Genomic DNA, 27152 nt, shown 5'->3' on the forward strand with positions numbered 1-27152 from the left:
TTTTATGGGCTGCTGAGAACTTTGGGTTCATGAATTTTTAATATTGGCATCGAAAAAGAGCACAACTATTTTCACACCTGTATATACTTTTATTTATCATCAACTGTCTTTTTTAATTCTAAGACAAGATCTCTTTAAATCTCTAGTCACCACAAGGGTAAAATCAAGGAAGTTGGGAAATAACTGGAAAGCCCTTTATGTTTTTAAACATTAAATTAATTTCAGGCCACTCTCACAAAAAGACTGATTACAAGACACCCATGCAATGGCCATTCTACAGCTGTATTCATGTCCATGAGATTTTACATACCACGAGATACTAAAAGCTAATCAGTTTATTGAAGAAAAAAGACTGCAGTATTTTGTGTTTCAAAAGTGGGCTCAGTCTAACTTAATTCAGCCATGGATGGAAGGATGGATGGCATCTGCATGCATAACTAATTCAAGTTTTTTTGATTTTTTGTTTGTTTGTTTTAACAAAATAAGGTAAACAGTTTCTAAAAGTCAAGAAAAAAAGAGGGCCCAAGCAACAACCTTGTGGAACAACACAGTAAATTTCTTTGCTGTTAGAATATGTGCCACCGTAGAACACATGACACATTATGTCTTTCCTGAAAGAAAACTCTTCATTAGGGTGAAAGCTCAAGGTGAATTCAGCTGTAACATCTAAAAGAAGTGCTCCTAAGAACTTTTGATTATTCATATGACTATAGCACTGGTCTTTCATATGCACTGATGCTGTATTGGTCTGTGCATGTTGTGCATTTGTGAGATGTACATTCTGACAAAAATGTAAAAAAAAAAACAGTATGAATATGAAAATTACAGCAGAGAAAGTATATAAGCCTTTTGCTTTCTACAGCCCTCACCTCCACACTGCCCACATTCCCACACACACTAATTTAATTTGTGTGGCTTTATATAATGTCTAATGAGCAGAAAAGGCTGCTTTTCAGTGGAAACATGTAGGACAGAGCATTCTAATAATGGTTTTGCTAACAGCACGCTCATACATTCTGGTGGAAGAGCTGACCTTATCCAAATGCTTTTCAAGGTCTCATCCTTTCTGAAAAGGATTTTGATTCTCCCCCAAGGTCTTATGTTTGTTGAGGGTTCAGTGCCAAGTCATGCTGAAAAACCTCTCTACTGTAGCTCTGGAGGAATTCCTGGGTTTTAGTGTGTACAAGCTACTGCTGCTGCTTTCCAATGTCAATTTTGCACCCTGTTTTTAAATGTTACAAAGTTTTCAATCTGTAAAGAAAAACCCTGAAAGCAATCAAAAGTATCACTCCCTCATAAGCCTTTCTTCCCTTTTTAATCATTTGTTCCCTTTGTAAGACAATAAATGAAAGCATTGCATGGTCAAGCCCCTTTCCTCTGCAAAGAGTGTGTGCTGATGTGTGTCACAGTGCATCATGGCAGCATAAAGCAAAATTTCTTTGCAGGTGTCTTGCCAGAGTTCCGCAACTCTTGGGTTTTTTTTTCTCAGCTAAGTAGGAGGAAACAAATCAATGTTGAATACAGGAACTGTATCCAACCGTGCTGACTCTGAGCCAGAGAAATAGTGACCTGGCAGGTGCGTGCTTGTAATTCTCCACTTTGTCACACTGGTTGCCTTTCAGAGTCTCGATGCTGCTGCATTTTTTTAGGTTTAAATACAGAAAGCTGTTTGTCAAGGTCAAGAGGGAGTGATTTGTGAACTATGTCATGCCTGTGTGGATTTGTGAACTATGTCATGCCTGTGTGGACATGACATAGAAATCACCAACTGTGGTGGTTCTTTTTTATTATGTGATGAGTATTCCTAAATAGCCCCAGTGGGACTTGAACCCTGGAACCTGCCTCAGCTTCGTGACCTCTGAGTGGAAGAGGAGTGAACAGGACCCGTGCTCTTCACTGGTGCAGAAAGCTACAGTTCACTCGCCCCTTTGATCTCTGGACTGTGATGATCAAACTGCGGGCCAGAACTTGGTGTATTTTAATCAACATCAGAATACACTGCATTTCTTCTTAAACATGCACATTTCGGTCCATGCCTACATCAAACGCTGGTTTGAGCGTATACTTTGATCCCAAACGCCCAGAATTGTTTAATTTATGTTTCTGTTTATCCTTTGGAAAGGATTTCAGAAACTGTCTTTCTTGTGCTGGCTAAGACTTCTTTCTGTTTAATGGAAGCTAATAAAATACTGAGTTGTTTACTCATATATATTGCTAGCTTTTATTAATACCACCTCCATTGTCTCAGATGAAGTCTCAACTCTTGCTGCCTATTCTGATGTCAAAAGGTATCCAAATGGCCTTGGTGCAAAGTGTCTGGATAGACCTATTCAGCTTTATTTGGAGCATAATTGGAACCTTCAGAGAGAGTTCTGGTAGAAAGTCTTTGCAAGATAGATTGTGGATGTGGGAGTTTTCTTGATGGCTATCACTGAAGTTCAGTGTCCTCAGCTACTCCACAGTACAGCCTACCATCAGTATTTTTGGACTCTGTCTAACCCAGTGTCTGTGCTGCAATATCCAGTCTTTTTATTGGGCCTGCCCCTTTGACTCTGGGTCTAGACGGAGGGCAAATAGACTGGAAAAACGCTCGCTGTCTCGTCCCAGACACATCTCTCTCCATCACTCTCACTCCTCTGAGAGAAGAACAGTTATCCCGCTCCGCTTCCTCTGAATCGTCTTCTTTTCTGCTTTTTGAATTCTCAGAGCCCCCAATCTGCCACCCACCCCTAGCCCAAGAGGGGTCCGTTACAAATCTGCCTGTCACCCTCGCTGGCATTAGCGTTCTGTTGTCTCTGACTTTGACCCTTCCAGTGAACTGAAACTGCTGTCACTCTAAATCCATTAGGAATGGCTAATAAATAATGTTGTCAGCCGCTGGGTCCGTGCAACTTGATCACACCGTCTCTCACCCCTCAGACCCATCTGCAGAGCCCACCCCTCCCACTTCCCCATTCTCCCTTGGAAAGTGGGAGACACTAATAGGCGACCGACTTAAACAGGGCAGCAGCGGAGAGGAGGTTGCTGTTAACACTCACTTTAAAAGGAGCTTTTAAAACATGCTGTGATGAAGGCCCCTGAGATTTTCAAGCATGATATGATCTTTAAAAAAAGTTCTTTCAGCTGCCCCTTCAACACATCGCCTCTCATAAATGTCCTTCTTGACAAGAAAGGCTGATGGGGAGAGAGATCAAACAAGACTCCATCCCTTCACTGAGCTTGACAAGTCTCTCTTCTGACAGCTAGTGTGCAAAGCCAGGTCTCGCACACTGAGCTCCTTTGAATGCACTTAAAGTTGCATGCTAACAAACTGGCAGGGCTTGCCTCGACCTCGCTGCTACTGGTGAGCCCACATGTCCTGAAGCTTTTTTTTTTGTTTGGCCCATGTTACTGCCAAACAACAGAATTCAGGACTGCAAGGAACAAGATCACAGGGAATTGGAAAGTAAGCGCCATTTGTCAACTTGAGTCAAAATAGCTGTTCGTGTTTTCTTTTTGCCCTGGCTGGAAGTTCTGCAGGTTCACGCATAAAAAACATGCCTCCCTCTGTTTCCTTTGTTTTCTTTCTTTGGGTTCTTTCTCCAGTCAGCAGGTGTTTGTCCCAAGTCCTGTTCCTACAGATGTTTTTAGAATCCCAGCTCTGACTTTCTGTTTGCCTTTGCTTTGACTCTTTAATTTTCCTCCACTCTTAGATGTACTTAAAACGGACTTTGTAACACACAACGTAAGTTTGAGTTCAGGGCTAACAAAGCTTCATTTCAACATATTCATCTCAACACGTCTGATCTTTTGTTACCTCTTGCCTCTTTTATTCTTGAACACAGATTTACACACAAATCCATGCACGCCCTCCTTCCTTTGTCTGGACTTTGTTTTTGTAGCTGTGTGGGATGGCTTAGAGTGTGGAAAGGTGTGTGTGTGTGTGTGTGTGTGTGTGTGTGTGTGTGTGTGTGTGTGTGTGTGTGTGTGTGTGTGTGTGTGTGTGTGTGTGTGGTACAAGAGAAGCACATGCAGAACGGAACCCCTCTTGTTGCTTCATGTCAACAGCTATTAATGGATGAAAACTGCCTTAGAGACCAGTGAGGAAACACTAAAAGTGACACTGGTGGAAGTGTGTTCTTTTGTGTCTGTGTCCAATTTTAAATTTGTCACAAGCAAAACTCAAAACAAGGAAATCCTGACAGACTGCACTCTAACCTCTGGAACAGCTGGATGGAGGGAAAAGAAAAAAAGTTGGTTTATATGTCAAAACAATAACTCTGTCTATTTTTCATCAATTCCTCACATATTATTGACCAAAAAAGATAGATTAGTAAAGGAAAAAACATATTAATGTGAACAGCTGTTGCAGCCCTTGCAGCAGTAGCGTTTGATTGATAGCCTCAGCTATAAATCTCTGTAATCAAAACACCAAAAACAATCAACACACATGAAGACACAATCAATCAACAGCATGTGAGAAAAGAAACTGGGAAAATAAACAAATGCCAACAGTGACACACAAACCAAGAATGAGCAACTCCCAGTCTGAGTGAAAGGAGAAGACACTTCCAGCAGGGCTGAGTGAAAAAAACTCTGTGACTCAGCAGCAGTCACCTGTGATTCAAGGCCCAGTCACGGACCACCAGCTCCAGATGTTTAGTATATTGACACTACACTTACAGTAAATGTCAGGGCTGGTGGGTACTAAGAGCCAAGCTAACCACAGCCGTTATTTAAGCAGTGTTTTTTACTCGGTGTCGGTGTAACTCTTTGATGGCTGCAGATTGCATAAGCTGACTGTTACTGGAACTCTCCCGTGGGTACCAAGCTTCTGTCTGTCTGGGTTCTGTATTTGCCGTGGGTTTTCTTTTTCAGTGGATGAGCACTAGTCTAAAAAATGCAGTCACATTTTTTGTCACACTAATATACTGTTGCTTTTAGTTCCACTCTTTCCTCTGTCGAGACAAATGTTTATCAAATACAATGTGATATTAGATAAAGTTGATTAATCCCCATCACAGATGTTGGCAACTGCAACAACAAAGCACAGCTTGTAGATAAGAGCAGTACAGAGAGGACAGAATAAAGATAAGCATAAATCATTCATCCCGCTATTACCTATGTTGGTAGCTCATCAAATTAATTAGCTGCTAATTCTGCTGCTTTAATGCACAGTGATTTATGAATGATGTCACTGTAGAATGTAGACGGGTAAGGTTTAACTGAGCTGGTGGAGCCACTGTAAAAACCACGGGGGACTAATGGCACGAGAGAGTTAATGATCAAGGCCATTTTCCTCTGGTCTGCAGGTCCCTCTGCTGGTGCCAGCACAGAACTGGCACGCCAGGCACTGAATGATAACCACTTTGCCCTGGGAGGTGACTAAATATTTGCTGCTAAATGAAAGCTTTGGCTTGTGTTTGACCGCTTCATCAGTTCAGTGACTGTGAATATTAATCAGCATTAAATCTTACTTTCTGCTAAATTACTCTTGGGTATGAGGTATCTCTGCATCGTGAACTTTCTTCCTTGAAGCTTCTCTTTCAAACTATTTGAAGAAGTGCCGTGATGGAATCCCCTGCGTCTGACATCAAAAGAGCTACAGGAAACTGAAGTTTATCGACCTTTTTCGACCCTGTTGATGGCACGAAGAGGTTCATTCATGGCGCACAGATTCTTTTTGCAAATCTCAAGCATATTAATTTCAGCAATGAAAGGAGATGAATGTGAAGAAGCTGTGGAGGTCTGGTGTGCAGAATCTATAGTGTAAAAGAATTTGGGAGACCTTTATATTTGGGTAGATTGAGTCCTTTATTTACCCCAATTTGCAGTGGAAGAAATATAATGGCTGGAAATGGTAAAAGTAGGCAGTTCTTTAGGGCTTTGTGCACCAGGTGGAGTCATAAACTCTGTCAGCTTGCACTGATTTTGAGAATTTACAATATCCCATATTATTTTTAAACAAGTTCCCAATACAATTTACTTCCATGGATTACCAACATCATTAAGTATGCTTAAAAACTGTTGCTTGAAATGAATGCCACATGTCTTTCCATAATGGAGCTAACGTGTCTGGTTTCCTTTCTGCTCTGTGCTCTCATTGTTCACATGGCACTTGAAATGCACAATTAGGGTAATAGCATAAGAGAATCAAAGTTAAGTCATTCCAGCAAATCAGTGCTGCAGTGATTTGCTGGAATGACAATGAGCAGTCTGAGAGGCTTGTTAATAAAAGCACCGAGTAAAGAAAGGTACAGTCAAAATGAATGCAGCAGATATCAGGATGCCCTTACTTCACTGATAGAGCCTCACTGCACTGTAATTAATTCACCAATATCAATAATAACAATCACGAATGAAAAGAAAATTACAAACTATAAGTTATATGTAAAATTAATGGAGATGACTTTCTTTATATTCTGTGTATCGTTTGTATTTTAGATTTAGACGTTTTTGTTTCTACTGTGCGAACATTGACTAGGTGATGAGTAAAGAGGAGAGTAAAACTCAGTCTAAGAAACAAAAAATAATAATAAAACAGCATTGGTAGTATTACAATAAAAAGAGAAAAAGGTTAAAATGTCCATCTTAAATTGCCTGCACCCTGTCTGCTACACAGTCAATTGATAAGTCACACCTTCTGAAAAGACACTGCATCTCACAGATCTGTTGCTTTAAGGCCCGGGCAGGGGGAATCTGGTTTATAGGTTATGGCTGCAGAGAACAGAGGGAAATATGCCTCATTACTAACCAAAGAGCCAAAGCCACTTAGGCTTTGAAGTGGCCAGCCATTTCTGGCTTTCACTCTCAAACAGTGATTCACAGGCGATCCATGAATGACTCATTAAGTTAATTCGTACGACCCTCGGACTGCTTTCAGGCAGCCCGCAGCGCCACAAAAGCCAAATGCTGGTGTTTCTGCTATGGTGCCCTCTACTGTTAGTTCTGTGAAAGATACAGATTACTCAGAGTGATGGAATACGAAGTGTTGTAGAGTGAAACCAGTGTGTGTCAGTCAAGGCTGGAAACCACTCATCCTTATCCCAAAACCTATAACTAATCAAAATATATTTTCTTGCTGCTCACTGATGGAACAAAAAAGAAAATGCACTGCATTGAGACAGAAAGGAGAGAGTGATGTATTTCCCTTTGCTTTTAAGAAACTATTTAATTTAAAGTAAAACCAGCCACTTAAAAGAAATGGCTCTCTCTCATGCTCACGCAGAAGCGTGTTTATCACGGACGACTCACATTGTGCTCTCAGAGTCAATAGTGTACTAAACAATCAGCAGTTTTGCAGTCTGACCCGCTCACTAAGTGGCCGAGCGTAGTGTCGCCATCCTGTCCTCGTCCTCTGAGAGGCTTGTTAATAAAAGCAGGCTCTGGCTCTCGGCATTCTGGCTGCCACCCAATCAAAAACCCATTAATCTAGCAATCTACATTAATTTGTTTCTCAACAAGCAGATGGCAGCCCCGACTGAAACCAAACAGGCATGTGTTGTATACAGCATGTAAATTGGCTAATAAATGGGCTTTGTACGCAAACAATAAAGGCCAGAAACGTCCAGTGGGGCTGATACCTGGTCAAGATTTTAGCAGCTGGTGCAGCATTTCTGCCATGTGCTGGTAAAGGTCTGCAAATCTCAGCAATCCCGTCTCACAAGTGACTTACTGTATGTCTGCGTTTTTTCCCATGTGCATTTGATAAAATGTTTAATTGCAAGTAATTCTTATTTCTTGACAAACAGTTTATGATGGCAAAAGCAACAGTTGTTGTCGGTGAAAGTATTTCCAACTCGTGCCTTACTGGAGCCCATTTGATGCTGTCAACCAACCACAGCCAGTCAAACTCAGCAGCTGACTCATCTTGATTTGATGAAAAATGAGGAAGTGTGACTAATCGGAGCAGGCCAGCGATGACTCACACAGATCATGTCCTCATGATTTGGTTTTTGTTGGAATCGGTTTAGGGAATAATTCAAACCCTCTGGGGGAATGATTTGACGGAGTCGTGGTGGATTGTCATCATGATAAGAAGCTGTTTGTGTCCATATATTTCTAGCAGCGCTTTGTGCTACAACAGGAATAGCTAATGACACGGTAGCCTGTTTGTTTCTTCTGATTTATTTGTGTGTTTTTGACTGGGCGGAGCTTGCAGAGGTCAGAACGAATGATTATAGAGCCCTGTGGCATCCCGGAATAGTTGGGTGACAGCCGGAAGCCCCAGGCCACTTGTTAAGGCCTCTAAACAGGAAAGGCATTCAACACAAGCCCCAAATTAAGGTTGTTATCACTATGGTGAGGTGTATAGCTATCTGGGCCTGTAGAAGGAGCTCATCTGGTGAGCTGAGTGGCTAATTAAGACAGTTCCCCACATGATGTTTACATATCACACAAATACCTGCTGACTGTAAGAGCTGGCTCAAGCTGTACTTGTCTGGAACCTGGATTTGAAATCAACATTTACTTATTCATTTTTTGTGCTGTTGTTTTAGGGTGGATTCTTTTGTAAAGCACAGAATACGGGTGAGCCACGGAGAGCTCATATATTTGTGTAACTGTGTGCGACTGACACTATGCGTGTCTTTCACCGGCACAGTGGTGGCAGCGTCTGGATCACAGGCCACAGAGCCGGCAGGCCAGACGCTGCCTCACTTGCTGCGGTTTCCATGGTAAAGTATTGTACTGTTTGCGTCTGCGTGCGCAACCGTCTTATAAACCTCCATGTGAGCGTGCACTGTGCGCGTGTGACCTCGCCGGCATCTGTTGCAGTCAACATGTACTTTGGAGGAAGAGATGATTCTTTGAGCACACAGCTGCGATTTAGTGTGTTTGTGGGACTTGTAGTAATTTTCTTTTAATCCCAGTAATAAAACCTACTGTAGAGCGAAGGACATTATATAACAGTGGTAAAATAAAATGATTCAAAAAACCGAAAATATATGACTAAAGTTTATGCATATAATAAAATATATGAAGTTCCTTTATTCAGAGAGTATAGGAAGAAAGACACTGCCAGATTCCATAATACACACTTACTCATGCCTGGATCTGAACGTTGCATTGTAAATATTGTGATTTCAGCACCTCACCTTTCTGTTTTATAGCTGTGCAGTTTCAACGATCTGTTAGACCTGAAGATGATGCAAATCTACTCCTCTGGCTCCTTGTTTGGTGTCACAGCTTCTAGCTGAGAGTGTGTTTGGAGGTTGGATAAAAATGACTTTCTCAAATGGCGGTCATGGGGTTCTGTCTTATAAACATAATTTAGCTGCTGAGTTGATCCAGTGATAGTGTGCTTCGTATAAAGAATCTCACCCCCAGCGGTCCGTTCACCTCGTAGCGAAGGTTAAAGTTGAGCAGAAAATGGATTCTTAAGTGCTGATGCTCGTAGTCACAGCCCCAGAGTTATATTATACTTGGTGTTTTATAGTTAGCGTAACATTTAGTTTTTTTTGTGCCAGGCTGGCTTTGTAAAACAGAATGATAAGAGATATTTGAGCCTTTTTCCTGGCACAGAGTGATGGAAAGCAAGATGTAATAGTTCCCCTCTGTGCTACCTTAAATTTTGCTGCTTTGGCAAATGATTGTCTGTAATTGGTGCTTATAACCACAGACAGTTTATCAAATTGGCCAACAAACTCATCTCTGTCTGAATACGGTCTGCCTGCCGCTGTCTGTCTCTAAATTGTGTTTGTGCTCATCTGTCTCGAGGCTGTTTTGGAGCTGCCGCTTCTTTTCCTTTTTGTCTGGCTAGCATCCCTCTCTCACTCTCCATCTTCCTCTCCTTGCTCTTTGGCCTTCAGTCCTGCTGAACTACAGGAGATCAGCGCTGACTGACGCGCACAAGCACATCCAGCATGGATTGTGTGTCCAAACCTCTCCCAGCCGTGCAATTATGTCATTTTCTGCTCAGGGTTTCCCCTGAAATGACAATGTGGCTTGGCAGATTGTGGCATGAGAAAGTGATGACTGAATGTTTCAGGTTTTAGCAGCATGTGCTTCTTTAGTGTTATCGGCTGATTGCAGTGATGTCATGTGGTCAGCACTAGCCTGAAAGTTACAAATTACTGCTTTGACTCGTTTAGAATAGCTTAGAAAATGTATAAAATGTACTCACACTCACATTCTACTCTGGTGCTAGTACTGCATGTCCATTGTCTGCCATGGAGATGCTCAATAAATTTGAGTGGTATAAATGGATCCAGCTGGGCGAATTTGCAGCAAGACGTTGAAACAGACACACGTTTAATCGGTTTTCCTTGGAAAAGATAAAGCCAAGCAAACAGTGATGCACACTGAATAAATTCACAGGAAATGTTGAGTAATACTTTTATTTAAGAGCCCAAGAGCAGAGAATTAAGGAGAATTGACTTAATTAGCCTCTTCTTCCTTTTCTTTTAGGCTTGCATAAACTGTTGTTCTCGTTTATTCTTTAATTTTTATCTTGTGTGTTTTGTCCCCGGGTAACTCTGATTCACCATTCTTGTAAATTGAACGTGACTGTTCTCTCAGCCCCACATATCTGAACCCAACATATCCAGGCTTGGCTGTGATTGACAGCTGGCATAACAACAAAGGTGCTTCCCACTCATCCCGTTCATGGCCTCCAGATTTTAGGTCCAATCCTGTATTTTTCGGCAGAATTATACATCCTGTAAATAAAGTTCTTATTTTTGATCCCTCATAGCGCCAGGCTGGCCACAAAGAAACTTTGAGTCTATGATTTGTAAACTCCCCCCACTTGGGTTTTTGCAAGATTGGAGTAAAACCTGCTGGATGGCCGCCTGCTCTTATTACCTCTAGATTAGGTGGGCTTGAAGGTCTCTCTCCCTCTCTCTGCTATGCCAGAACAAGATAATGAAGATGTGAGGTAACATTTTGTGAGTCAGACTTATCCCTGGAAACACCAGGAAGGTTTTCATGGTAGAAATGGCTTCCAGCTGCTTTGATAATGCAGCTGCAGATTGTCAGTTGCTCCCATTCCAAAAGTTATTGCCCTGAAATGTCATGGCTCCCTCTGGTTTGGAAGTCGTCTTCAGCAGAACTTCAGAATGTCGAGCGTTATGCAAGTCATTGTTTTTACTGAGCCTACAGAAACAGATTGACGCTTTTGCTTCCTCCAGAATTTGCTATTTAAAGAGCATCGGCTTAGATGCACTTTACATCTTAAAAAGTTCAAGCCACTCAAACTCGACAGTCAGAAATGATGACCTCCACTCTTCCTTAGCTGGCTCTCTGTAGCACACTGCTTTCAAATTTAAAATCAGTCATTTACTGAACTTTCTTCAGCACTACTTTGCGATGCCTCACTCTACTTGAATAAGTTTACTGTTACTTTATTGGATTGTCTGACATTCTCTGCGAAGAAAGACCTGTGCAGGATTTGATGCTTGAGCTCTGCTTTAACATTCATGTGCTGAAGTGCTTACCTTTATAGAGCATTTGCAGCCAGGTATTACAAGCACAGTGCCAACCTGCTGACTCTTCTGCTGAAATTATTCTTTCGCACATTCAGGAGAAGAAATTGTCAAATTCTACTTATTTGGATCCTATCAGAGATCACCTGTCAGCTGAACAGTACAACCAGTACAGATTTTCTGTTGAGCTAGAGCTTTTGTGGATATCTTTTTTTTTTTTTTTTTAACCAGTGTTGCTTCTGTCTGATCCAAGCAGCCCTTGGTTTGTCATGAACCAGACGTAGATGAAGTAGAGAATGGTGGCGGAACCATTGATTCCATTGGCTCACTGCTCGTTTACTTAATGCGGCTTCATGTTGTGTTTAATTACATTTAGAACCCATGCGGGAGCGGCACTGGTGCCAAGTTGGTTTCTGAGCCAGTGCAGCCACAGAAGAGACGTCTCTCTCCTGGCTTGCATATTTCAAACGGCATTACACAGCTAAATGTCCTCCGAGTGACTGTGTATCTGCTCCAACTCCTTGAATGCAATTAAGCTCTTAATTTATTAGACAGCTTTGGAATGATGCCCTGATTAAAGAGGCCATACATTAACAGTCATTCAGTAGAAGTACATTAATGAATACAGTGAGTACTTTATAGGTGAACTTCCTCTCTTCCCCATTTGTGCCTCATTCCTGCATCTCATCTTTCTCTTTTTACCTGGCTCCCCCCGGAGGCTGAGCAGCGCCACTGCAGACTCTGCCAATAGTACCTGCGTAGCTGTAGTCACTGCATTGTGATCAGGACTGTTGAAGGCAGTTTGTCTGCTCCGGGGGTAAGAGCTGCTTGTTAGTAGTATTTGGGAAGCCTGGTGCGCTAGGGGACAAGAGAGGTCTGCAGAGCAGGTGGAGAAAAAGAGGCGAGAGCTACTTCATGTGGTACCAATAAGGATAAGATCACCAGAGATACTGGACTTCTGCTGATTGATGCTGGCTGCCGAAAGAGAGAAAGAGGAAGGAGGGTGGCCAGGAGGAGGGGGAATAATTGTGTGTGTTTACTTGCATATGAGAAGCTGGGGCATTTGGTAATTGTATTGTATGCATGCGTGTGTTGTCTCACCCAGCATGTGTGTCAGTCTATGATGTCAGTAGTCTCAGTCAGCACCAGTGAAGGTGGCGTTACTGCTGATGTTTTGCCTCTGTCGTAGTGCCAGCTGCTGCTTCCCAAAGCAATTGGGACTCAGCGAGGAGGGGTTAACGAGTACAGGAGGCTGACACACTCAAATGGGAGTGAGCCGGTGCTCACGCAGTGACAGGAGGCAAGCTTCTTGAGAAATGTTTCTTTGATGTGTGCGCTTTGTCAGAAGCTCAGAGAGCAGAGAAGAGATAGTAAGACCAGATGGTTGAGGAGACAGGTGAGGAGAGCTCCCAGGTCAATGTTGGAGTCAGGACTAGAGTTAGATTTCCAAACATCGGCTTGTTTCATTCTTACCTTTTTCTTTCTAACTGAAGTTGGAGTGAGAAACGGAGAGTCTTTATTTCTTTTAGTCTCTCTTCATGTTTGCCATGCTGTGCCTGAGCTCTACTGAAAGTTTATTTTTTTCCCCTCTTTGAAGCCGATCAGCTGACTGCAGATATCCCAAAATGCCCAGACACAGATCTGGAACAACATAAGACGGTTTTTCCTACAGCAAAAGGCGTTACAGCAATGTCTCCGTGTGTCATATAGTTTCATAGCTTGGTGGCATTGTGGACAAAAGCAAAGTGGGTTTTCCAGTGTGGTGGTGTATGCTTTCCCAACATATTTTAGTTTGAATGTGAATCTTTAAGCAAACACTGTTCAAAAGTGGGATGGTTAGTAGTACAAAACAAACATTCGAGGTGACTCAGCATTTTTGAGTAAGCTGTCACAAACTTGCTTACATTGTACAACTCACATTTCCTCCACAGGAAAAGTGAATATCTTAGTCCACTTATGCAATAAAGTAAAAGCAAGGTAAAGTTTGTGGTAAGTTTTACTAAAACTGTCGCACAAGTCGATCTGTTTGTACAAGTTTTTGCAAAATTCCCCCAACCCACACAAAATGTGTAAACTAACCTGTTTATTTTGTGTTTGGAAGCCATTTCAATCAATTCAGAAATTGTTTGCATGTTCATTCAAGTTATTGTAACAGCGTCGCCTTGGTCCCCGATTTGATATTTCATCTGCCTCGTTTGGTCTGTCGAGCATTCTTGGAATCTCATTCAATGAAACATTACAATTATCAGTCTGCAAGATGAACTGCCACATCATGGCAAACAAAGTTTAAAATTCAGAAAGTAAACATGTTGATAATGCACACCTCTGAAGATGTTGTTTACATTAGAGTCATACCCCTCAAGGAGCTGCAGCAGATGCAGAAGCAGCTGGCTATTTTAGCCTTAATTTCACCCAATTTATTGAATCTGCTGAGTATCACACCTTCCTCAAGGGATTACTCCCTCCAAGTTCATCCACCTGTTTTATATTTGCAAAAACAAAAGTTCTTTGGGCTTCCCTGAGGTGTCAATACACTGAAAGCAGACTAATTCTGATTCATATGAAGCATTTAACCTTAACACTGCTCTACCAAAGAGTGCTGCCTGAGAGAGTCTGACCTCTGTTAGATTAATAGATGAAACTTGCATCTTGACTCTCTGGTTATGCCTTCTTCTTCTGCAATGGTCCAATGGCATCTAACTGGAGAATTATTGCCACCAGCTGTTAAATTTGACAAACTGACCAGTTCAATGAGTAGAAGTGAATAATTTGCCATTTTTTTCTTGATTTTTTTTTTTTTTTTTTGAATTGTCTACCCAAGTGTGTCTTATGGAAACTTGACCACTGCTCACATGAGTGTGTCTGGTTGCATTCCCCCGCAGAGGCCTTAAACATCTCTTTCCTTATCCTTAAAAGGGAACAGGAACAGAAGACGGTGGCTGCTAAATATGATACAAATCAAACCCCCGTTCCTTCATCTTTGGTCTTCAGTTTTGAGCTTGTGTCGACTAGATGACCTTAGCAGTTGAGCATATTTTGCAAAAGCCTTATTGAAATTTCCTGCAGCCTGCTGTGATTGTAGCTGCCACACACTCTTTATTCCTTTTTTTCACACACTTCGCCGCCCCCACCCCGTCTCTCTTTCCTGTTTGTTTACTTGCCCCCCGATGGGACGCGGTTTGCATTTACAGTGTGTTTTTCAGTGCGTCTACGCAAGTCTCCTCATTTGCGAGCGTGCGCCTCTTTTTTGCGACCAGGTCTTAACGGATGTCTGTTTTCCAGCATTCATATTGAAACGGGAGTTTCCCCGATGACGGCTCTCATTTTTTCTGGGTTACACTTTACGACTTCTCATCATGGACAAAGTTGCTGAAGGAAACCACAACAGATACAAATGTATGAGAGGCGGCAACTTTAAAGGAGCAAACTTCCCGCTTCCAAGAAAAAGAAAAGAGCGGGGGAGAAATGCTTTTAATTGGGAGCAGCGTGTGAGGTAAATGAGGGGATGTGAGGATTACTTCAACATGGGAAATGGTTGGCTTTTATGGAAATTTCTTAGGAAATGTCTCAAATTTGAGCTGCTGTGTAGCTTCATGTAGACTTGTTATTCATGATTAAATCTCAAAGTTCAACTCAAGAGAATCTGATCCTTTTTTAAGTTGTAGATTCCTACCCTAATGGATGATCTTACATTTTTGAGGGGATTTTCCCTTCACAAAGTCATTCTTGCTGTTTAGGTCTGTGTTGGATTTTTTTTTTTTTTTTCATCTGGGATTACAAGAACAGCTTTAGCAAGCAGCGCTGTAGCAGTTGGTGTCTTTATATGGGCTGCTGCTGCATCTCCATTCGAGCCTTTTAGGACGAAAGACTTCATCTATGGCTGTCTATTAAAATCTGCATCAAATGCACCCACATCACAGTGGGAAGAGCTGGTACTGCTGCCTGACTCTTAGTCAGAGAAGTCTGGAAGGAAATCTTGAAGATTGAAGGGCAAGGGTAAAGTTTGCAAGCTAGAGGGAAATCCTTGGCCCTGCATAGCCACTGATTCTTCTGTATAGTGCATGGGGCCAAGCACTTGGAGGCCAAATGTGATTCACATCTTTCATCTCTGGAGCCTGGTGAATGTGCAACAGCTGTCAAGACTTATCTGCATCTCAACAGACAAAGCTTCACTTATCAGTCAGCTTATGGGCTTTAATGAAAGATAAAGATTCTGTTAAGAGTTTTAGGCGACAATGCAAAGGATTGTATGACTTGCTGCCCTTCCAGGTTTGAAAGATTCAGTTAGGAAGTGAATTCACCTGTTCCTGCAAACATCTGGATCTGTGTTTTACACATCAAGGAAGACTTTTCAAATCTGTTCTGAGTTGTTTCAAATTTGTTTAGCAGTGTTCTAGTTTTCTGGGTGTTCATTAAATATTCTGTATAGAAACACAGAGTAGTAAGATAAGATAAGATAGAACTTTATTAATCCCTCGGGTGGGTTCCTCTGGGAAATTCGATTTCCAAAAAAGCACAGCACCGACAGAAGTTACAGAGTTATACACACACACATATATATAAATACAGAGACAATATAAATAAAATATACGAAGGGGATAAATAGAATAAATAGGAATAAAAATAAAAATTTGTTAGTTGTGCAGTCTGTCATTTTAAAATCAAATGCCAGCATCAGATAGAGAACTAGTATTAAGGATGAAGTGTGTGTTTGTGTGTTTGTGTGTTCGTGTCTGGGCCCGAATGTCAAACCTTGATGAAATATTTGTGCCTGAGCAGCAAAGATGTGCAAGGAATCCGAGTGTTTGAACATTATTCCCTGGCAGGCATTTACCACTTTTCTTGTAAAGTGTGAGGAGCAGAGCAGAACGCTGTTATAGGATGGATGGCGGGGAGGGGATCTCAGCACTGGTTTTGTGATTGAAGGCTATCACAGTCAGCAAGGTTCAAGTAGCCTTTAGAGCAAAGCCACAAAACTCAGCATCCCTTCCTTTCTGCCATTCAGTGTACAGTCTTTCTTAACTTTTCGACATCCCGTAACTAATGTTATGATTTGTTGGGATCCTGTGTGGTGTAACTAATGGGTCTAAAACAATACACACAAACTGACAGAGTGTTTGTTCTGTTGTTACAGATCTACACAGACTGGGCCAATCACTACCTGGCCAAGTCTGGCTGTCCGCGTCTCATCAAGGACCTGAGCCAGGATGTCACCGATGGAGTCCTGCTGGCACAGATCATCCAGATCATAGGTGAGCATCTGTGTGTGTTCTCTTTCAGTGTTTTAACTTAATCCACTTTTGTGCAGATCACAGTTAAAAAGGTAAAGTAGATACAGTCATGAAGAGACAGAAACACTGACTTCTCTCATACAAACAGTGTACAGTCTTGCTTTGAGTCTAACTTTCAATATTTAAAAAAAGAATATTAATGAAGTACAGATGGATGAAGCCCATGTATTACCAACAGAGTGTGTGTGTGTCTATAGTTTGCTCTGTTTGGTGGATGAATCGACCACCCACTCACTCACACAAACACACAGACACAGTATTTGAGCTTTGTTGTGGTGAGTTGGAGCGAAGCCGTTTCTCAGTCTGAAATTTGGGCCAAATCACAGCAGCTCTTTCTTGTTTTGGGTGCTGGGCAAACTATAAGAGCACAGATCTATAACTCACCCATGGGTGCAGAGGCATGTGTCTCCCATTGGAGTACAGAGAGTCTTTACTTCTCTCTCCCTTTCTGTTGGTCTCTTTTTTTCGTGCCTCGTGTCTCTCTGGCTTGTTGCACCCTGCTTCTCTCCATCCTTGATTCCCTCACTCTGTTTTTTTCTCCTTCTGTTCCTGTTTTCATTTGACGACACCTTACTGTGTAACATGTGTGAGAGATTAGGATTAAATAGATGGAATAAAACTGCAGCTGCTGATATCGGTCATGATTTTTGCAGTCTCAGCAGAAATTGCACAGAGAAGGATTGACTGAAGACTGGCCAGTGATGTTGTTGCAGTGGGAGGCAAACAGTTTCCTGACACAAATAAATAGACCTCCTATAAATTTTGGGATAAGTGGATAAATTGGGTGGATCAGGTCAACTGACTGTTTCTATTTGGTTTTGTACTAACTTCAATTTCAGTTAAAATACAATTGTTATGAAGACTCAGAGTAAACCTCCTCCTCTAAGACCAAAATCCTTCCAGTAGTTTGAATAAAAGGTGATCCCAATCTAACATTACAGGGGTTCCTCCTTTGCCTGTTTTCCACCTTTGCACCAGGTTTCTTATTTTTTAAATTTAGATTTTTTTTCTTTTAATTAAATGTCAAAATACAAAAAAAGACACAAGAAAAAGTCAGACAAAGACATGGAGTGAGTATGTGGATCAGACACATCAAATGATTCTTTTCCTTTGTCTTTGGATAACAAATCATAAAAACAGTCCAGTTGCTTTTTTGGCATCTTACGTTTACAATTAACTCTACAAAAGCTTCTCAAAAGCTGTCCATCATTTGTTCAGTGAGTTTTTAAGATTTGGAAATAATCTCAGAGTCTGGCACAAGTTACAAAACACACCATTGATGCTCTCACAACAAACCTATTCAGCTGCAGTAAGGCACCCCAGAGCCTTGCTGACATTGGTGGTCCATACAATCCCAAACATCTTCTCCAAAAAGGAAATACTTTGCAGCATTCCCAAAATGCATGCACATAAGTGCCTCTTTCAGTCCTTCATTTCCAGCATAAACCATCTTTAATCAAAACCATTTTATGTAAGGGAACGAGGATAGTAATATCAACTATTTTGTATTAAATAAATTCGCCTTTGGCTTCCCTGGCAAATTTCCGGCTTTTGGAAATAATGTTCTCCGATGACTCATCATGGAACGTGAAGGTTTTTTTCCCCCCAGGTTATCCTAAGACTGCTGATGTTCCTGTTTGTCCAGGGACACCTTTCATACCATGAGGATGCTTTGTGGTATATTGTTGGAAGTTGTAAATGACACAGCATTGGGATAGTTCCTCGATGCAGCTGGATATTTCTTCTTATATAATCCCTTATTTGTTGGCGTTTCCAAAAATTACCAGATCCCACCAAATTCTGTTTTTCCTTGAGTGTAATAAATAAAATAAAATCACCTTCTTTGAAGAAACCATCAGTTTTGACACAATTTCTTAACCACTGAGCCCCACAAATAGTCTGTTTATACCAATTCTTATTTTGGTATTAAACCACATAGAGGAGAGATTCTACATTTTTATACAATACATTATATTTGTTCACATTGTCATAAAATTAGGTTTACTCCTGCTTCATAGCTTGAGTTTATACTTATAAAGGAGTAAAGGGAGAGGGAAGTTCTCTTTCAATCAAGATCCAGTTCAAACTGAATTTTTCCCAGTCCAGTGTTTGGCCAGCTCTGCCATTTCGATGACGTGCTGTAGGATCCTACACGTGTGGCAGTGATAGACGTGCTAATTTTGTCCAGAGTTTCCTCCATTCCAAAGAAACTGTTTGATCGTATTATTATATCCAAATAACAACTGCTGCAGAATACACAGTGGATCCATGCCAGTTGTATAATTTATCTGTGGGGCTATAATCATCTTTCCTGTTTACCTTCCCCACAGTGTGAGTTGTATCCTGCTCTGATTATCCAAATTAACTTTTGATTTTATCTAATAGAATTTCTAAATTAGTGGCAATGATCTCTGAAATATTGGGATTTAATTTGATTCCCATGCATTTCATTCCTTTAGACAGCAATTTGAACTTCAATGAGTGCAATAAATTAAGGAAGCAAGCTGAAGATGTTGGCATGGCTTCTTTGGCTTATGGCATTTAATTTTGCAACCAGATTATTTAAAAATCCACCTCCAATAATCCTAATAGAGAACAGGAGCATCATTGCACCAGGTTTCTTGACATTTGGCTTTGTGGTGTTTGCATAATCTTGCTGACAGACAGACAAAGAGCAGTAAAAACATACCACCGCCTCAGCTTTGACTTAGCAGAGCGAGAAGGGACCAAGTAACCAAGCTGTTTTCACACACATGTCAGGACATTTTTAAAGGATCATCTATCAAAGACGCTGACAAACAGTGCCATCCTGACGTTGTTCAGCTTATGCATTATTTTGGATGGCAGTAACACATGTAGTGTTGAATGAGCTGCTTATAAGCCTGTATTCGGTTAGACCCTGAACACAGGGCAGGACTTCAGCAGCCAAATGCAGTCCCTGCTGCCATGCTAGCTGCTGGTAGTAAATTCCTCCCAAACTGACAACTGGCTAAGCTGCCTGAAACCACACAGTAATAATGAGTAATTCATCACATTTTTCAAGTAAGTTACCCAGCAGTGGCTCTTATATAATAAAGTATTAGCATCTTTCAGACACTTTTCTCTCACACAGTCTTTTTCTTCTTCTGGCATCTGTCATAGCTTGCTCTCTCCTTTTTTCTCCATCTTCATCAGTTTGGCAAAACTTTGTGTGGGACTCTCTCTCCTTTCTTTTAAACACACACACAGACACACACATGCACACACACTTTCTTGTCTATGTGCTTAGTTTCTTCCTTTCTGCAGTCTGTCTCACTAAATCTTCTCCTGTCTCACTTCCTTACTCTCACATTCACGCCAGCGTCTCTCCCTCTCTCCCCCTTTCTCCCACACACACACACACAGATTGAAACTTTACCCCTCCTGCAGACAATGAGGCCAAGCTGGCCTGTCAGTAACTCTCTGGCGGCAGCTGACGAATTAGGTAGCTTTGCTTCCCAGACCTCTCCGGAGTTGATCTGCACCTTAACTCGCGCGTGTGCGCTCACGCACTCACTCATGCACTCTCCAGCGCTAATCTCAGAGTTTTCCTGCTGTATTTTTTACCTTGAACTCAAAAGTCCCTGGATGTCAGGATGTTAAATTTCAGTATGGGTCTACTGTAAAAATCTCATGTCTTCATTTCCTTTCTCATGCAGCGAATGAGAAGGTGGAGGATATCAATAGCAGCCCCAGGAGCCAGTCGCAAATGGTGAGTGCATTTTAGCCTAACTCTTATATTGTTTTAAAGCACTGTTGCATGAGAGCGGCTTGTTAATGAAGAGTATTTATCTGGTAAGACAGATTTGGCAGCATTTAGGAGATGCCCTCATCAACAGCGACTGACAGCATTATAAACCTGTGGATATAAATATATTAACAGAGACAGTGTTGTCATGAGCAGCTCTCACTTCTATTTGGATTTAAGTGATCAAGAGCTAAGATAAAGTAATGGTTTCATATATTATTTGAGTGAGAAAAAGTTACATTGTATAAAGTACTCACACTTGGTTTGAGTTTGCAATCTGTTGGTTTTGTGCTGATTTTTAAATGCAGACTGACTAGTTAGCAGTAGTAGTAAAACTGATTCAACTAGTTCCCTTTATAATACGCTTTGCTGTTGGCAATTCTTTCACCACCTCTTGTATATGCAAAGTCTCACTTCTCCTGAACCCAGCCACAGATTTCTAGCAGTAAATAAGAGTCATATATGATCAGAGCCCCTCATGACTCTTGTTTTTCTGGTCAGAAAGATGGTGATGACCACTTTAACCGCAGTTGACCAACTGACCAAAAACAGTTTCATCTTGGACTTCTTTGCCATTTTGAAAAATCTGTATTTCTGGCTGCTCTGCGGCTGAGTGGTGTTGGCAGTGTCGTGTTTCCCCTCTGTTAATGAGATGACGGCTGCATAACCGCTGATTTTCGTCACTGTGAGATAATTACCCCTCACTTTAACCAGAGTTGACTAAGTGTTTATGTAGTGTTGGTTTGCCCTTGGCATCTGCCCTCCTGCCATTAAAAGTGACTAAAGCAGTTTTAGCTGCTCTGGCTTGCTTTCTTAATAAAACACTGGGGGCGACGAGTGTGTTTGGTCCCAACGGCGTGTCCTCTGTGTGTCAACCTTTGTCATAGGTGTACCACAGTGTTTCTTTGTGCTATTTTCTCATATGGATCAATTTTAACAGATGGACTTCCACACAAGGCAAGAACATTTATTTGATAAAATCACTGTTTCTTCCCAAAAGCATCCCATTACCAGAATGAACCGAAACATATTTCTACAACTTGTTTCACACAGCAGTTTTCAGCTGTTCCATGGTGAGTCCAGCTGTGGTGAAAGCAGACTGTGCACTATGTTGGAAAAACAAGTTTAAAGAACCAGGAAGGAAGAAAACGTTAGAGTCATCAAGACCTTGCAGACCCCTAATGTGTGTGAGAGTTCACTGTGTTAAAACCTGCAAAAATAAAACTCTTGCAAATGTATTTTTCTTGTCACATAAAATGATTCTAGTCCTGCCTGGAAACAGCTGAATCCAGACTCTTGCACTGGTCACTAAGGGCAAGCTTCTGCAGCAATGCAAGTATGTGTTTCGATACGCCATCGTTCGCTCCGGGTGTTTGTGTGTGTTCGTGCAGTTTGCTCTTTGTCCCAGTCGCTTACTAAGCCCATTGATCCACCACCTGCTCTGACTGCAGAGGGTCTGGCCAGCTTGGGAAAAAGAAGTTTGAGGAAGCACAGTTGCTTATAGAGTGAGTGAGAAAGGAAGGAAATATCTGTCACGCACATACAAACAACTCTACAACGATGCAGCCAACTAGCAGTGTTTGAAGGTTTTTACAATGGCAGATACTGTAAAATAGCAGCTTGCTAATTAGGATATGTGAAATCATGTTAATCTTACATTTAAATTACGTGTTAAGCACAAAGCACTCTAAGCACCAATGTGTGTAAAGTGAAGCAGGAGTCTGTTAAGTTCACGCTAACCTTCATGGTCAGGTGGATGCAGCTTCTATGATTTTGTCTTTCTTTTCATGTACAGTTAAATTTTCAGGTCCCGTTTCAGATTGTAAAAGACTCAAAGTATTGTGAAACAACGCTAATAATCAGTTCTTACTTCATTAAAACTTTATGAAAAATAAAGTTAATTAAAGCTGCAAGCAGCGTTATGAGGGCCCTCGCACCCCCGGCGCGTCGAGCCACGCCCAACACCTGAAACCAGCACGTCCGATCTGATGTCACATTGATGGAATTCATGCATTTAACCACCAGCTAACATTTCATCTCATTCATTCATGATTAGTTAGGCATCCCACTAGGTGGCGCTCTATTACTGACAAATGGCATAACAAACATTTCCGAGCTCGAGTCTCATCACGCCTATGACCTTTGGGAGAGATTGAACATTGTGTTTTTGATTGACAGCAGATTACTGCTTTTTGGCGAGTGATTGAAACCACGTGCCGCCATTACCACCCCGTTTCCCTGAACGCAAAAAGCTTCGCAATTTAACATCACAAAGGTCTTTAGATTCCACACACTGGAGATCGCATCAATCTGATGAAATCCCTTGGAGGAGTTCGTCAAAGAATGGTGCCTGAAAAGAGGGGAAATTGTTGCCAAAATTGCACATTAATTTTAAAATGGCTGACTTCCTGTTGGATTTGGGATATTGCTCCAAGAGACTTTTTTGTACATCTTAATATCTTCCATAAGCTTACCAGGTTTCAGACTCATACATAAAACACAGAGCAGGGGCTGTGGTTTTGAAATTTTGTAGGGGGCGCTGTGGAGCCATTTTGGGATATTCAATGAAAATGATCACATAGCAAAAAAGCCCTCATCACATTGGAGGTATGCACCAAATTTCAAGACTTTTTAAACTTTCCAAGCCCCTGAAAACCCACTTCATTGTTCATGGTGAACAGCGTTGCCACCAGGGTGCGCCGTTCAGTTTAAAGTCACAATTTTCGCACTAAAGCATCATGAAGGACTGATTGTGATATTCACCGCTTTTGAGGTGGCCACGATGAACCTGTGAAAATCAGTACAACAAAATTAAAGCCATGACATTTCCTGTTGCCACTAGGTGGCGCTGTGCGTATTCCCGACAATGGGCACATCAATCCGTTCAGGGCGGGTCTGACATCATGCCTGTAAAGTCTGGTACTGATCAGACTGGATTTCATTGAGTTATACCAATTTGTTTCTTCATGGCGTGACATCAAAGTTCGCCATTCTGCTGGGGTCACACCCTTTCGCGAAAACTCACAGTTTTCACTGTAACCCAAGACCAACTTCTTAAGGCTTTCCTGGAGAAATTTGAGGCTGCAGATGTCACCCATCACAATACTGTACCCCAAAGTGTAAAACATGACATTTCCTGTTCCCACTAGGTGGCGCTGTCCCTGATGTCAAATATGGCAGTTGAAATATGTTCAGGGGTGGAGCCTTATCATATGTGTTCACTTTGGTCAAGGTCAGAAAATGTATGACAAAATGAGAGGCAATAAGATTTTCATGGCGAGACATCGAAATTCGCCATGGCGCCACGGCCTCACCATATTGTGAAAACTCAAAAGCTCCGCAATTTAACATGGCCCAGGTGTGTAGTTGACACTGACCAAAGATGAAGCTTATACGACCAAATCCCAAGGAGGAGTTCAAAAAAGTTCGAGGCATGGAACTGGCAAAATTAGAGCCAAAATGTCACCTTCACGTCCAAATGGCGGACTTCCTGTTGGGTTTGCGTCAATGGGCCCACAGACTTTTGTTCGTCTTGGCATGTGTGCCAAATTTCATACATGTAGCTCAAACGATGTGGTCGTAGGGCTGCATTTAACAAGGCATAGGTGGCGCTGTAGAGCCATTTCCCAGTGCTCATATGTAAAACCATTAAAATACACAATTTTTCACCAGACCTGGCATGTGTGCAAAATTTCATGAGTTTTTGACCATGTTTAGGCCCTCGGAAAGGCCGTTGTTTTGCCTGAATAATAATAATAAGAAGAAACGGAGCAGATACAATAGGGCCTTCGCACTCTCGGTGCTCGGGCCCTAAAAACAGAAGTCACAGTCTAATGTGTGTGTTCACGTAGCAGTGATCAAGTCCAGGTTTGCCCATTGGCTGCTTTATGTTTTGTCTGTATGAACATGATCCCAGATTGCAAACTGCTTTTGCCTTGGCTCCACCAAATGAACTGTATTACCCTAAGAGATAAATGTGATAACACTTGAACATATGGTGGCTTTCCGAGAGCAAAACAATGTTGTTTGGGTTGCCTATCCTGCGAGCTCGACCACTAACATTAATTTGAAACATAAGTTACTCACTGACAACTTTTCCCCATATCAAGCTATTTTTTTCCTCACTCTTGGCTGTGTATTTATGACATGAGCTGTGAATTTTGGAAATCTGCCACTGGCCACCTTACACCTGGAGCTTAAACGCCTTGGCCAGAGACATGACAGTAGCAACAGCTGTCAGTGGAGGGACAGATGAGTCTGATTTACTTCCTCTGCACAGCTTTTCCCCCTCATTTGGGACTTTAGGCGGTGATCCTGGAGTCACAAGCCTGTTTCTCTAACTGGTAGGTCGCTGGCACTCTGTCGAGTGGAGCGAGGCCAACTGAGCAGCTGCTGGAAGATGATGAACAGAAACCAGCACGACATCAGCATCTGCAAGCTCGTCTGCTAATCTACATACATAATGCGCTCTTTTTTTTCCCCTCTAAATCCTTGTTCACAATACAAAAAGGGCCACAGGTCAGTTGAAATCCAGTCACTTCCAGCAGTTTTTTGTTTTGTTACAAACAAAAAATGTTGTTGATATTTATTTGGTCTTTGAAGTGAATTGTGTAAAATGTGCGTTTCATAGTTATCTTCTACAAACAGTCAGTACAGTCCAGTCATTTTCCCCCTTCTCATGTTATTTCATGCAAGCATGCTTTATCATACAAGTGAAGGGTAAAATTTAAAGTATATTCCATTGAGTATAGATTTCACAGTCTTTGCGTTTCGTGTTGACCTCTCACACTTAGCTAGCCAGCACACTGTGGAAGTCCCTTTCCATCGCCCCTGAGTTCTTGGCCCTTATAATTACAAGACTAAAGGGTATTACCTTTGACTGCTCATGGGCTTGTGGGATAATATGCTGAAGAACAGTGGAAGTATGAATTATTAGAAACTCTTTTCAAGTTCTCTTCACTGGTCTAATTTGCTCTCATTAAGAACAATATGTTAAAGAGTCTGATCTTTGATCGCCTTACTAATACAGTGTATAACAAAAGCCTCCATTTATCTCATGCATAACACTGAAATGGAGATGGAAATAGCACAGCTGAAGCACAGTTAAGCTTAACCTTTTAAATAATACACTTGAAGTTATAGTTACACTTATTCTCATGTCTCTTATATCCTCTTTTAGATGCTTTGATCCTGGACTTAATCATTTTAATAATGCATACAGATTCCTTTTTGTCACTTGCAGGTGAAGCGAAAGCAAATTATATCAGACCTCTACTGTGGCCACATCTGTACTGTAAAACAAATGCTTCCAGGAATGGAAAACAGTTTTCTTGTTGAATTGAATGCTCTTTTCATTTTTGAATCTGGGAGACATCTATCTGCTAAATGCCTGTGATGTCAAGCTGTAAATGCATTCTGTGGACTAAAGGGCTCACACAGGGTTTTTGTTCATCTCCCTCACCTGCGGCATGCGCTGCTCTCCCTCTGTCATGTAAAACCTCATGCCCCCTGACAGTGCAGTTTCTCATAATTGTACAGACATCTAAAGAAATTAGATGCACACCCAGGTTTTTGAATTGAGCGAGAGATTCTCTTTTTTTTTTTCCCCAAAATTATTTCTCAGAAGAATCGAGCTCAAACACGAGAACGGCAGGCGAGGGATGGCAGAAGAGGCCCATTCAGCAGAAAATATTAAAGCCTTGCAACACTAATCCACTTCATTATAGACAGACATCATTAGCAAACCACTGAGTGCTTCCTTGCAATACGGATGACTGTGCAGTTTGACTTTCTCAGGGAGTGTGTGTGTGTGTGTGTGTGTGTGTGGCTTCCAGCGACCTCAGCAATGGATGTCAGGAGAAAACAAACATGAATGAATACAAAGATGCTGAGCTGCTGCATCAGTCAGGAGAAGGTTGTCCGGGCCCTGGTAGGAAAGATTCCATCAAACAACTCACCAAGCTAATCAACTCGTTCGTACTGCTTTTCATTTGAGCTATTGACTTTTCAAGTGTGTCGTGGATCATGTTTAGACTGGCTATTGGCAGCTCTGGACCTCCCTCAATATTTTTAGTTTTCACAATGCAAATTTTTCTCTTTTGATTAATTTGAAGTGATTGCGTCAAACTGCAGTACACAGTCAGATTTTACTGCACTGCATGTCTGCTAGAATACAGTGCATTTCACTCTTCAGGAAAAAGAAATCTGATGTGATATAAAAAGGCTGCTACTCAGACAATTTTTGTCTTTTTGCTTGTCATTTTTTAAAGTGCTTTAAAAAGCACAATATATTGTGAGGGAATGTAAGCTCCTCTGACTGGTATCTGAAGTACTGTTTCTATTTAGTGATGTGCAACAGACATTTGCAATTTTTTAATTACATAAAAACAAATCATAACCATGAGGTTTCTGTGCTGTTAACCTTTAAAGAGTGCTCAGTTTGAAGTAAACACAACAGCTTAAGTTAGTCAAATGTTCAGCTTAAATGTCGTGGCGAACATGCTCAGAATGGCTACACTATAGTAGAAAAGTTGCTTCCTTACATTTCTTAATAAATAATAAATTCTTGATGCACTAACAAACACATACACTGTCTAGCTGAAGCTGGTTTGCTCAAAGTATTTGGTCATTAACTAAAGTATTAGACAAAATAACATTATTAGCTGAGTGCTGCTAGATGAGCAGTTAAAAGAT

General features: G+C 41.5%; 1 protein-coding gene across 7 annotated transcripts in view; it reads left to right on the forward strand.

Annotated features, from left to right (window-relative positions):
• The window catches only part of nav3 (neuron navigator 3), a 415949-nt gene that overhangs the window by 262257 nt on the left and 126540 nt on the right, over window positions 1-27152 (forward strand). For all 7 annotated transcript variants that reach the window (XM_086270023.1, XM_086270024.1, XM_086270026.1 and 4 more), the window contains 2 exons: window positions 16537-16654; window positions 20371-20423. In XM_086270023.1, the coding sequence (XP_086126149.1) occupies window positions 16537-16654; window positions 20371-20423 (171 nt within the window). The remainder of the gene's footprint in view (window positions 1-16536; window positions 16655-20370; window positions 20424-27152) is intronic.

Source organism: Aulonocara sp. 'chitande type north' Nkhata Bay, linkage group LG17 (genome assembly GCF_057382095.1).
Source record: "Aulonocara sp. 'chitande type north' Nkhata Bay isolate Kocher_YH1m ecotype deep benthic linkage group LG17, A_spYH_male_GT1.1, whole genome shotgun sequence".
NCBI lineage: Eukaryota > Metazoa > Chordata > Actinopteri > Cichliformes > Cichlidae > Aulonocara > Aulonocara sp. 'chitande type north' Nkhata Bay.